Here is an 11951-nt window from a genome sequence, read left to right on the forward strand (position 1 = left end):
CTCCGTGAGGGGCTGCTGTCTTTTACTTTCGTTTTGTATTTGTTTTATTTTTATCATTAAAATGTTCGCCGGTTCCCGCCTCCTTCCCATAACAACATACCTCGTTACAGAATCGAATAATCAGCAACCCAAGCTTTATCATTTGCTCATTTGTATTATATCTGTTTTTTATTTGTTGAGCATGAATAAAAATTTTACCCTTATTTGGGGAACAGACACAGTCTCTATATGATGATATCTAGGTGAAAGAGGCTCTATGTGATGGGATTTATCTGACCTTGGTGACGCGAGGCCGCTAGCAGACGGTGGGTTTAGCCAGTCTGTCTGCTTCATGACCTGAGCCCCAGATTGTCATGTTTGAGCTCTAAGACTATGAGCCATATTACTAGAGAGAAGAGCAGCACCATCCCAGGAGGGATGAATACCATCTCTTTTCAACAGGTCAGGTTTGCCCCAAAAACTTTTCCAATTGTCTTTGAATTCTATATTATTTTGTGGACACCACTTAGACAGCCAGCGAGTGAGGACAGTCTACTAAGTATCTCATCACTCCGGCGAACAGGAAGGGGGCCAGAGCAAATTACAGTGCCTGACATCGTACTTGCGAGTTCACACACCTCTTTAATATTAATTTTAGTGATCTCCGACTGGCGGAGTTGAACATCATTAGTGCCGACATGAATAATAATCTTAGAGAATTTACGATTAACATTAGCCAGCAGTTTTAAATTTGCTTTGATGTCAGGCGCTCTGGCTCCCGGCAAATGTCACGGGTGGCTGGTGTCTCTATTTTCACGTTCCGTGTAATAGAATCGCCAATAACTAGGGCACAATCAACAGAATTCTCAGTGGGTGTTTCACTGAGTGGGGAGAACCTGTTTAATGTTGTAATCGGAACGGAAGAGCGGTGTTTTGTCTCGCGACTACAGCGTCTCACGGTCAGCCAGTTGCCCTGCTGCACGGGCTCTACAGCCGGAACCGTACAGTGTACAGAGTTCACTAAGCTAGTCGCATCCAAAGCAGTATCTAAAACCCTTGCATTCTTACAATTAACCTTGATTAAAACTTGAATGCATGTCTCTACTTCTGAAATCTTCCCTTCCATTATCACATGTAAATCCTGTGCTGACAGAGAAGGATATGCTATATGTTACATGAAGTGCAAGTAACAATAAGAGGAGAAGATGACATGACTCACCGTGTCTGTTGACTGATCCTACTCACTTAAGTTGTTTGATGAACTCGTAAAAGGCGCGCGAGAAAAAAATAAAATAAAATAAATAAAGAGCGGACGGATGGCACGCTAACAGGCTAGCGAATTACTAGCATGTTGTACTAGCAATAACGATTTAGATTGAAGCTAGCGATGTCAGGTTAATGTGTGATGCTGAGTAAGTTATATTTAGCAGTATAAACAATAAGGAATGATAGTAAATAATGATTCAAAACAGAAAGATATACAAAGCTTACAGACGCAAACCAACGCAACAGCAGCAAGCAGGAGCAACTAGTCTTCCCTTACTCTTCATTATGTCTTTTTTAATGCTTCAAACCCTCAAGCCCCAAACTCCATCACTGGTCAAACTCACTCCTTTATCTCACACGTTTCTTTCTCTTTGACTGGAGCCTCAAACGGAGGGTTTTTAAAGGCTCTCAGTAACCAGTATCACCAGTCTTCACTACTGAACTCAACCCTTCTCTCTTCAGTTCAAACAGCAACAGATAAAAGTGGCCCAAAACAGAGAAACTCAAACATGGGGTCTGTCCAAATACCCACACTTGGCCACTAGAGAGTATGTGCACGCAACAGGCTATAAGTGAGAACATTTTACTGGTGCAAACATGAGTATGTGTAAATTTTACAACATTTGCAAATGCTTTTATCACTTAATTAAAAGTACCATCATTACTAGTAAATCGTGTTACATAGGCACTGCTGTACAGACACTTAGAGGTTTATTTAAAAATGCAAAGATGTGAGAATCAAAATAAAAGCTCTGTAAACACTTGCATTTTTACAACACCATAAGTGTGTCAAATTAGGTAATCAGAAGTTCTACACACACTTGCGGTCTTCATGCCCACTTGAACACTTGGGCCAAATACAAGAAAAAATGTCATGCAAGTGTAGCAGGTGTGAACATTTATTTTGTGAATCCACTTGCCATGACCATTTTTGAGTTTTCTTCATTCTTTCCGTCCGCCAGTGACACACTAGAGTGAATCTGAGTAGACACAACACAGATAACACACCGCTACACACTTAGACAAATGGTGAAGTGCAAAGATTGCAAGAATGGAACGGCCATTTATGTCAAGATGAACAGGGATGAAACACGAGTTATGCAGTCCAGCAATATCATTAAAGCAGCTGTTTAGTTGTGAATGTTCAAATGTAAATTGTAAATGTTCATATCATTTTTTGAAGGTTCATATTAATATAGACTAACACTGACACAGATGTCAATATGCAAATATAGAGAAACAGAGGAAGACAAACACAAATAAGGAGGAAGTAAAATATGAAAATTTGTTTTAGAGAAATACACAAATGATGTGATGAGCTGAATGAGGGATGAGAGCAGATATAATGGTAACACTTTACGGTAAGGGTACATGAATGATCATGAATTCATGTATAAATTCATGCATGAAATATGCATTCATTCATGCATTAATATCTCATGAATCATCAGGAACTAACATGAGTTCAACGTTTTTCATTCATGACTTCATGGATGAACAACACCTTAATTAAAACATTAACTAAGATGAGTACATCATCATGAATTATGATTTATTACGCATGATCATGATGTTTTCTTTGTTCACACAAAAAATTGGTCTTTACCACCCATTGTGGATAAAGCTATGGTTATGGTACATGAATCATCATGAATTCATGCATAAAAAAGTATTAATTCATGCATGCAAGACTGCTCTTCGAATTATTAAAGGAATGTACAAAAATCCACATTATCTAATGCATGCATACAGGCTAGAACAGTATATCAATTAATGTGAGAACTTTTTTCTGAATTATGATCTGAGTTTCCAAGCATGTTCATGTCTTCTCATAGCCTGCAGGTAAATGGACAGAGCCCAAAATTGGCCAATCACAGCACATAACATACGAATTCTGTTGGCGTTCAAATACTAGTCATCATTAACTAAGCATTATTTATCAATGACTTCATCATGTGTGTGGCCCCTCAACTAAAGTGGTGACTTGGTCCTTTGAAACACTGATGAACAATGTGTTTTCATTATGATCTGAGTTATCCAGCATGTTCATGTCTTCTTCATAGCCTGCAGGTAAATGGACAGACCCCCAAATTGGCCAATCACAGCACATATTATACGAATTCTGTTGGCATTCAAATACAGTAGTCATCATTAACTAAGCATTATTTATCTATGACTTCATCATGTGTGTGGCCCCTCAACTAAAGTGGTGACTTGGTCCTTTGAAACACTGATGAACAATGTGTTTTCATTATGATCTGAGTTATCCAGCATGTTCATGTCTTCTTCATAGCCTGCAGGTAAATGGACAGACCCCCAAATTGGCCAATCACAGCACATATTATACGAATTCTGTTGGCATTCAAATACAGTAGTCATCATTAACTAAGCATTATTTATCTATGACTTCCTCATGTGTGTGGCCCCTCAACTAAAGTGGTGACTTGGTGCTTTGAAACACTGATGAACAATGTGGCATAACTGTGAAATGACATGAATATGAACATGAAAGTTCAAGCCTTTGCAAACAATGTACTGTGGACAAATGGACTTTGATCTTAACTTGCGTAAAGTGTAGTTCTACCATACGTACATTTATTTACGTTTTATACACACAGAAACGTATAATACTGACAGTGGACAGCACAAAAACGTAATTTATTTACTTATAAACAACTTATACAAACAACGACGTACAAATTTGGGCGTATTCCTATTTAACTTATGCATATTCAAATCGTGGCATTAATGTTTTGACTCATAATACACTAAAACACAACATAAATTCACAAAATAAATCAATTTTATTAGCTTAATGTGATCAAATCTTTATAATCCATACGTTGTTTGCAAGAAACAGATCCAAATGCAGCCCTTTATCCAGTGATCTTCATCTCCATTTCTCTCAGAGACCAACGTCAAATCCCGCGCTCGTGGTGAATTCAAATTCAAAAATTGCGCCCGAAGCGTTACGACATGTTTTACGGCAGTGATATCAAACGCTCATTGGCTCTCGCATTCTTCGTCACAGATTGTGACATGCCGTGTTTAAGTTGTGTACTACATTTGAAATGGAGAAGCGCGCGCGCCTTCACAGAGCGAACAGCGAACCGAACCGGATTAACATTTTCATGGATTAATAACTTAAATTCTGCTCTGTAACGTTACCTCATACAAAACTATTATATAACGTTACTACCAGAGAGGACTGCGACACATCTTCATGTGAACGACTTTTGGTACCGGTTTTGACATTTTCTCAATAAATAAATGATCGTGATTGTCTGTCTGTTGTTTTAATTTATAATTGCTCAAACTATCTTTTAATGCTACATTGTTAATAAAACTGCCATGTCCCTACACAAATCTGTCCATTACGTTTTATCCTTTTAATATTGTCTATAAAATGGGTATGTTTAGGTGTGGGAGTAGGTTTAAGGGATCTTACATTTATAATCTATAAAATGGTAAAAGGGAAATTATACAGATATCTTTATAATATGAAATATTCGTAAATAGTTTAACGTACATTTTTTAGCTGTAAAATCGTAATAATGTTATGTAACTTTACTGCTTTATTCTGAACGGTATAAACCAGTTAAATCAACAGCTGGAAAGAGCTGAGAAGGAATTCAGTACATACACCATGAACTTTATTTTAAGTGTCTGTAGGCTATATCTGAAAACTCTTTACAAAACCATAAAGCTGTTTTACAATTTCATGATATGGAGGAGTCACATCAGTAGCTTAAAGGTGACTCTTTACCCAAAAAGAGATCAAGCTGTTTGGTTTTTAACTGGTTTATACCGTTTATGAATAAAGCAGTACAGTTAAGATCAAAGTCCATTTGTGTCCACAGTACATTGTTTGCAAAGGCTTGAACTTTCATGTTCATATTCATGTCATTTCACAGTTATGCCACATTGTTCATCAGTGTTTCAAAGCACCAAGTCACCACTTTAGTTGAGGGGCCACACACATGATGAAGTCATAGATAAATAATGCTTAGTTAATGATGACTACTGTATTTGAATGCCAACAGAATTCGTATAATATGTGCTGTGATTGGCCAATTTGGGGGTCTGTCCATTTACCTGCAGGCTATGAAGAAGACATGAACATGCTGGATAACTCAGATCATAATGAAAACACATTGTTCATCAGTGTTTCAAAGGACCAAGTCACCACTTTAGTTGAGGGGCCACACACATGATGAAGTCATAGATAAATAATGCTTAGTTAATGATGACTAGTATTTGAACGCCAACAGAATTCGTATGTTATGTGCTGTGATTGGCCAATTTTGGGGTCTGTCCATTTACCTGCAGGCTATGAAGAAGACATGAACATGCTTGGAAACTCAGATCATAATTCAGAAAAAAAGTTCTCACATTAATTGATATACTGTTCTAGCCTGTATGCATGCATTAGATAATGTGGATTTTTGTACATTCCTTTAATAATTCGAAGAGCAGTCTTGCATGCATGAATTAATACTTTTTTATGCATGAATTCATGATGATTCATGTACCATAACCATAGCTTTATCCACAATGGGTGGTAAAGACCAATTTTTTGTGTGAACAAAGAAAACATCATGATCATGTGTAATAAATCATAATTCATGATGATGTACTCATCTTAGTTAATGTTTTAATTAAGGTGTTGTTCATCCATGAAGTCATGAATGAAAAACGTTGAACTCATGTTAGTTCCTGATGATTCATGAGATATTAATGCATGAATGAATGCATATTTCATGCATGAATTTATACATGAATTCATGATAATTCATGTACCCTTACCGTAAAGTGTTACCGATATAATAATAGCGTAGTGTAAATCTGCAGACAGAAACATCAGACTCAGGACAGAAACACACGACCTCTAAAGTAAGAACATGTTCATTCTTCAAACACAATTACACTTTCAGATGTTAATATTGTCTCAATGATTATGTACAGTGAATTCATGCTGCTGTTCAGATACTAAACGAAATGGTCATATTTTACTCCAAAATGAATCTGGGAATGTTTGAGTTTTTCAATGTGTTTCTTCTTCAGAAATGGACCAAACTCTATATTTGATTCTTCTTCTCATTGGTGAGTGTGTTTGTTGTATTATTTATGGTTTATAGTTTCATCAGGTTTGACCCTGTTATGAAAAGCATTAAATCAAACGCTCTCTTTCACAGCTCTCTGCTCCGTATCTGAATGTGTTCAGCGTCAGTATCACTTTATAAACGTGTTGAAGACCTGGACTGAAGCTCAGAGATTCTGCAGAGAGAATTACACAGATCTGGCCACCGTTGACAACATGAACGACATGAACGAGCTGAAGAAGAGTGTGAATGGAGTTGGTCAGGATGTCTGGATTGGACTGCAGAAGAAGAGTGTTGATAAATGGCAGTGGTCTTCAGGTGAACCTGCGCTCTATCTGAACTGGGGATTTGGACAACCTGATGGCAGAGACGAGGGTGCTTTCATGAAAAATGGAGAATGGCATGATGTGTCATGTAGTGACAGCCGGACTTTCATCTGCAATTCATCTAACAACAGTAAGTGCAGCTCCATACAATCACAATAAACATTCATTTATAAAAGATACACCATAAACTGTACTGTAAAATCTAATTAGTTAGACTTACTTAAAAGCATACAAACTAATTGCCTTACAAAAAAAAAAAAAAGTAAAGTGAAATAGGAAAAGTATGTTGTACTGACAAAAGCTTAGTTGGAATAGTTCAGTTATACAAGAGTTCCAGTAACTAAAAAAGAACTGAGAGTACTTGATCATTTACTGAGCTACTGGACAACCTGAAGGCAGATATTGTGGAATGATGTCAAATGGACAATTTCATGATTTGTCATGTAGTGATAATCATCATTTCGTCTGCAACAACAGTGAGTGCTGCTATTTAAAACTACCGTTCATTTATAGATGCACCATATACCAAATATGACGGCTCCAAGACAGTTTCTACTAACACATACAGTCTTAACCTATAAATTAAAGGTAGAGTAGGCAATTTCGGAGAGGCCAGCAATATCAAGTTAGCTTTGAAAGCATGAGATCCCACTCTCCCTTCAGAGTCTCCAAACCCACGGCTCCTTTAAAACACAAGAACACACACAGCAGAGTCGGCTAAGCGTCACAAGCAAGGTTATAATCGTAAACGAAAACCTCCGTCTCTCTGTCACTCAAGTGCACACACACACACACACACACACACACACAGCCCCTCCCCTCCGTGCACACCGCGTCTCCATGAAAACGAGTGTTCGTTGAAAGCAAGTTTGCGAAAGGTTGGTATTGTGAACACCTTTACACAATCACACATTAAAAAGTGGTATGAAAAATATTTTAAATTCTGAATACAATTTTGTCAGTGTGTTAATGTCGACCCGAGAAGTGATTGCGCCTTCTTTAGAAAGTTAACTAGTCGCGAGTTTGAGGTAAAATGCAGTTGGGTTGTCGATGTCAAAACACTATATAAGCTGTGATTCTGTCATTTTTTACTCTTACAATGTTTGCTGCTTCAGTCCAGATGAGTATTGAATTGGGTACATTTAGTTTAGGCAGTAGCGGTTTTTGGCACGGGCGAACCGGGCAATCGCCTGGGGCGGCATTTTTGGGGGGGCGGCGCCGCCGGCACGAGCAGAAAAAAAAATAATAATAAATAAATCTGTGCCGCGAAGCGGTTTTCTATTATCTATCATTTCACTGTGTGGGGATCCATATAGTTATCTAAGTCAGTCACACCTCGACTTTCTTCCAAATAACGCACATTTCATTCATAATATTATAAATACAGGCCTCTATATTTCCTGCACATTTTTGTTTTTCTGAATTGTCTGAATGGCTAATAAAAATAGGTAATACAAAACGATTACTTGGTCACCACCACCAAGGTGAATTGGTTTAGTCTTGACTTCTGGTCGTGACTCGTCGTGAGTGACAGTTGGTATGGGGGGATCAGGGGAAATCTGTTGATTGTCGATGTGGAGTGCCAAATAAGAGATGGACAAGAAAGGTCAAAGCCCTCAGGTGCCCAATTTAGAAACGAGCGAAAGATAAAGGTATGCAACTATGTTTTCTCTGTATCCATGTCATGAATGAAGGGGCAATATTAATTGGTGGGTATAACTGTTAATTGTTAGCCTTTTTGCTATGATTCTTGCTATGCTTAACAATAATTCGGTTTTAACTCAAACACGAGATCTAATTTCACCATCATATTGTGCTTTGCAACAAAACTGTTACAAGTTCAGTTATTACACTGCAAAAAATGCTTTTCTTACTTAGTATTTTTGTATTGTTTCCAGTCCAAATATCAAACATTTCTTAAATAAAGATGCATAACGTTATTTTACTAAAGTAGTAAAATGACATAAGATATTAAGTCTTGATTTCTGGGGAAATAAATAAAAATTGAGTTTTTGCTTAAAACAAGCAAAACATGATCTGCCAATGAAGGGGGTCTCGCCCAGGGTGTAATTCAATGTAGAACCGCCACTGAGTTTAGGGTGTGAAAATTTTACAGCTGTGGGATTTGTATAGGGTGTGAATTTTGTATAGATGTGTAGATTTTTGGTACGAGGTAAAGAAATTTCAATGTTAATTAATGATGTCAAGCAGGCTACAACATATGCAGATTTGTATTGCTATTCAACTGCAATGATTTGCCATAGAGATGCTGCACATGCATCTAATGCTGCAGTCCAATTCATTGAGTAGCCTAGTTCATTTTGAGATGGTTCATCTTAATGTGTCATTATTTCTCAGATTGAGCTCCCTGACACTCTGACAGCAATGTCTTGTGTGGCTCAAAAATGGGTTAAATACATGCTGTTCATGTACGTCTTCTTTAGTCTGTTGGCTATAGGGTTTTTCCTGGCACACGTCACTTACACATTTTGCACTTACTGCGGAGTCTAGTGTAAACTGTTCACATATGTACTGGTGTTATTGTTGAATACATATTTCTAAAATTGTATGGTGTTTTTGTTGAGTTATTATTACACAATACTTTGTTCTGACCATTTTTAATCTTGCCCCTGACAAACAACCTACATTTAAATAAAAAAAAAGACTAAAACTAATAAAAAACTAAACTAAAACTAAGCATTTTGACACGTGACACTAATGTAGTTATTTTCATGTTTTGCCTTTGGATTTATTATAAAATAGCTATAATAACAAATCATTAATGCTAATAAAATAATGCATTAAATACTTTTAAATATTTTTAGATTTAATTAAAAAAATCTAATTGGCAGATTTTTAAACATTGCTTTAAAAAGGACACATGAAAAAAGAGTGCTTTATAAAATTATCTTTAAAGCTGCTAAAATTACACAGACTTGTTTTCTTCTTCTGGTCTGTGTTGCTGTGGGTCTATTAGTCTGCATTTACACTACAGCACTAAATGCACAGGTTTATTTTGACAAATGTTTTGTCCTGTCCGTCGCTACGGTTATCACTGTCAATCATAACAATTTCAGGAGTGAGTGCGCTTCAATGTAACAGATTCACACCAGTAATTATTTTTATTTTTATTTTCTTGGCAATTGGCGTGCAGTTTTCATACTCTACACTTTGCCTATCCTGTTTTATAAAGGCCCACTTGAACATTCCTGGCCTCGCTCCCTGTGTGTGTGTGTGTGTGTGTGTGTGTGTGTGTGTGTGTGTGTGTGTGTGTGCAAAACATAAAGCAGCATAAGAATAATGAATAATGACCAGATCTAATGATGTCTGGATCGGTCTGTTCAGAGACTCATGGCAGTGGTCAGATCAGAGTAACTCCTCTTTCAGAGACTGGAATACTGGTGAACCTGATAATGTTGGAGGTGTTGAAAACTGTACAGTGATCAGACCAAATGCTCAGGGTCAATGGTTAGACTTCTCTTGCAACAACCAATTTCCTTTTGTGTGTCATGAAGGTGAGCAGATCCTCACAAACACACACAATCCATCCATCACCTCCAGATCTCTTAAAGCTCACGCTACATGTCTGACATGACAGATTCCTCCACAGTGTTTGTTCTGCATGTTGTTTTTGATCAGTCTCTCTCTAGTTTTTGCTTGTGGTTTGTTTTGTGTCCAGATAAACTGATTCTGATCAAAGAGACTCTGACGTGGCCTGAAGCTCTGAGATACTGCAGACAGAATTATACGGATCTGGTCTCGGTTCATTCAGTCGATATGCAGCGTCGTGTGATGAATGTGGTTAAACGTGCGTCTACTGAGGCGGTGTGGTTGGGTTTACGTCACTCCTGCACTGTGGGCCTCTGGTTCTGGGTGAGCGGAGAGACCGTGTGCTTTCATAACTGGGCTCCAGGAGAGGAGAACTGTGTGTCTGGAGTGAGATCTGGAGCAGTTCAGTCTAGAGGAGATCAGCGCTGGATCAGCCGTCCTTGAACACGTCAAACTCAACTTCATCTGCAGCAGATATTAGGACTGAAGGATATGTTTGTGTTGTTCTTAAGCAAAATATTTTTTAACTGGCAAACACTTTTTTGTTTTAATCATTTACATTTAGTCATTTAGCAGACGCTTTTATCCAAAGCGACTTACAAATTAGGACTAAATTAAGCGAGTCATCATGAAGAGGCAAAAACAGCAACAACGCAAGAAGTGCTCAAAATACGAAGTTCAGGCATTATTCAGAGTAGCATAAGCCCGATAAGTGATGTTTCAAAGGGAAAGGATTTTTTTTTTTTTTTTTTTTATGAGGTTAAGTGCTCACGGAAGAGATGGGTTTTCAGCTGTCTTTTGAATGTTGTCAGGGATTCTGCATTCCGGATGAGGGTGGGGAGAGCGTTCCACCAGCATGGAACTGTGAATGAGAATGTTCTAGAAAGTGATTTTGTGGCTTTCTGTGATGGAACCACGAGACGTCGCTCGTTGACCGATCGTAGGCGTCTGGTAGGGATGTAGACTCGTAGGAGTGAGTGAAAGTAGGAGGGAGCTGAGCCTGTGATAGATCTGTAAGCAAGCGTCAGTGCCTTGAACTTGATGCGAGCAGCGAGAGGTAGCCAGTGCAGAGAGATGAACAGAGGAGTGACGTGGGCCCTCTTGGGCTCGTTGAAGACGAGACGAGCTGCAGCATTCTGGATCATCTTTAGGGGTTTGGTTGCACATGCTGGAAGTCCGGCCAGAAGAGCATTACAGTAGTCAAGCCTAGAAATGACCAGGGCCTGGACGAGAAGTTGTGTTGCATGCTCAGTTAGGAAAGGCCTGATCTTCCTGATGTTGTGCAGTGCAAACCTGCATGATCGAGCTGTCTTTGAAATGTGATCTGTGAAGGTCAGCTGGTCATCAAACGTTACTCCAAGATTTCTGACCGACCTTGATGGGGTGATTGATGATGACTCTAGCTGGATGGTGAAGTCGTGCTGTAGAGACGGATTGGCAGGGAGGACGAGAAGCTCAGTCTTTGCCAGGTTGAGCTGCAGGTGATGTTCCTTCATCCATGTGGAGATGTCCGCCAGACAGCTTGAGACCCGTGCAGCTACTGTGGGATCATCTGGTTGAAATGAGAGGAAGAGCTGCGTGTCATCAGCATAGCAGTGGTAGGAAAAACCGTGTGCCTGTATGATGTGTCCCAGTGATGTAGTGTAGATGGAGAAGAGGAGAGGACCAAGAACTGAGCCCTGGGGAACCCCTGTGGTCAGTTGATGTGCTCTGGATACCTCGCCTCTCC

General features: G+C 38.7%; 2 protein-coding genes across 2 annotated transcripts; both read left to right on the plus strand.

The window, feature by feature from the left end:
* Positions 1–6311: 6311 nt before the first annotated feature.
* Positions 6312–6832, plus strand: LOC308705881 (early activation antigen CD69-like; the record flags this gene model as incomplete). Its single annotated transcript, XM_081391175.1, has 2 exons — positions 6312–6348; positions 6441–6832. 2 exons carry the CDS (start codon positions 6312–6314, stop codon positions 6830–6832), a joined length of 429 nt encoding a protein of 142 aa, XP_081247301.1.
* Positions 6833–9980: 3148 nt separating this feature from the next.
* On the plus strand, positions 9981–10666 carry LOC308705887 (C-type mannose receptor 2-like; the record flags this gene model as incomplete). The annotated part of the gene is made up of 2 exons (XM_081391184.1): positions 9981–10188; positions 10353–10666. 2 exons carry the CDS (start codon positions 9981–9983, stop codon positions 10664–10666), a joined length of 522 nt encoding a protein of 173 aa, XP_081247310.1.
* Between the last annotated feature and the right edge of the window lie 1285 nt (positions 10667–11951).

Source organism: Scardinius erythrophthalmus, assembly GCF_964197995.2.
Source record: "Scardinius erythrophthalmus genome assembly, chromosome: 2".
Lineage (NCBI taxonomy): Eukaryota > Metazoa > Chordata > Actinopteri > Cypriniformes > Leuciscidae > Scardinius > Scardinius erythrophthalmus.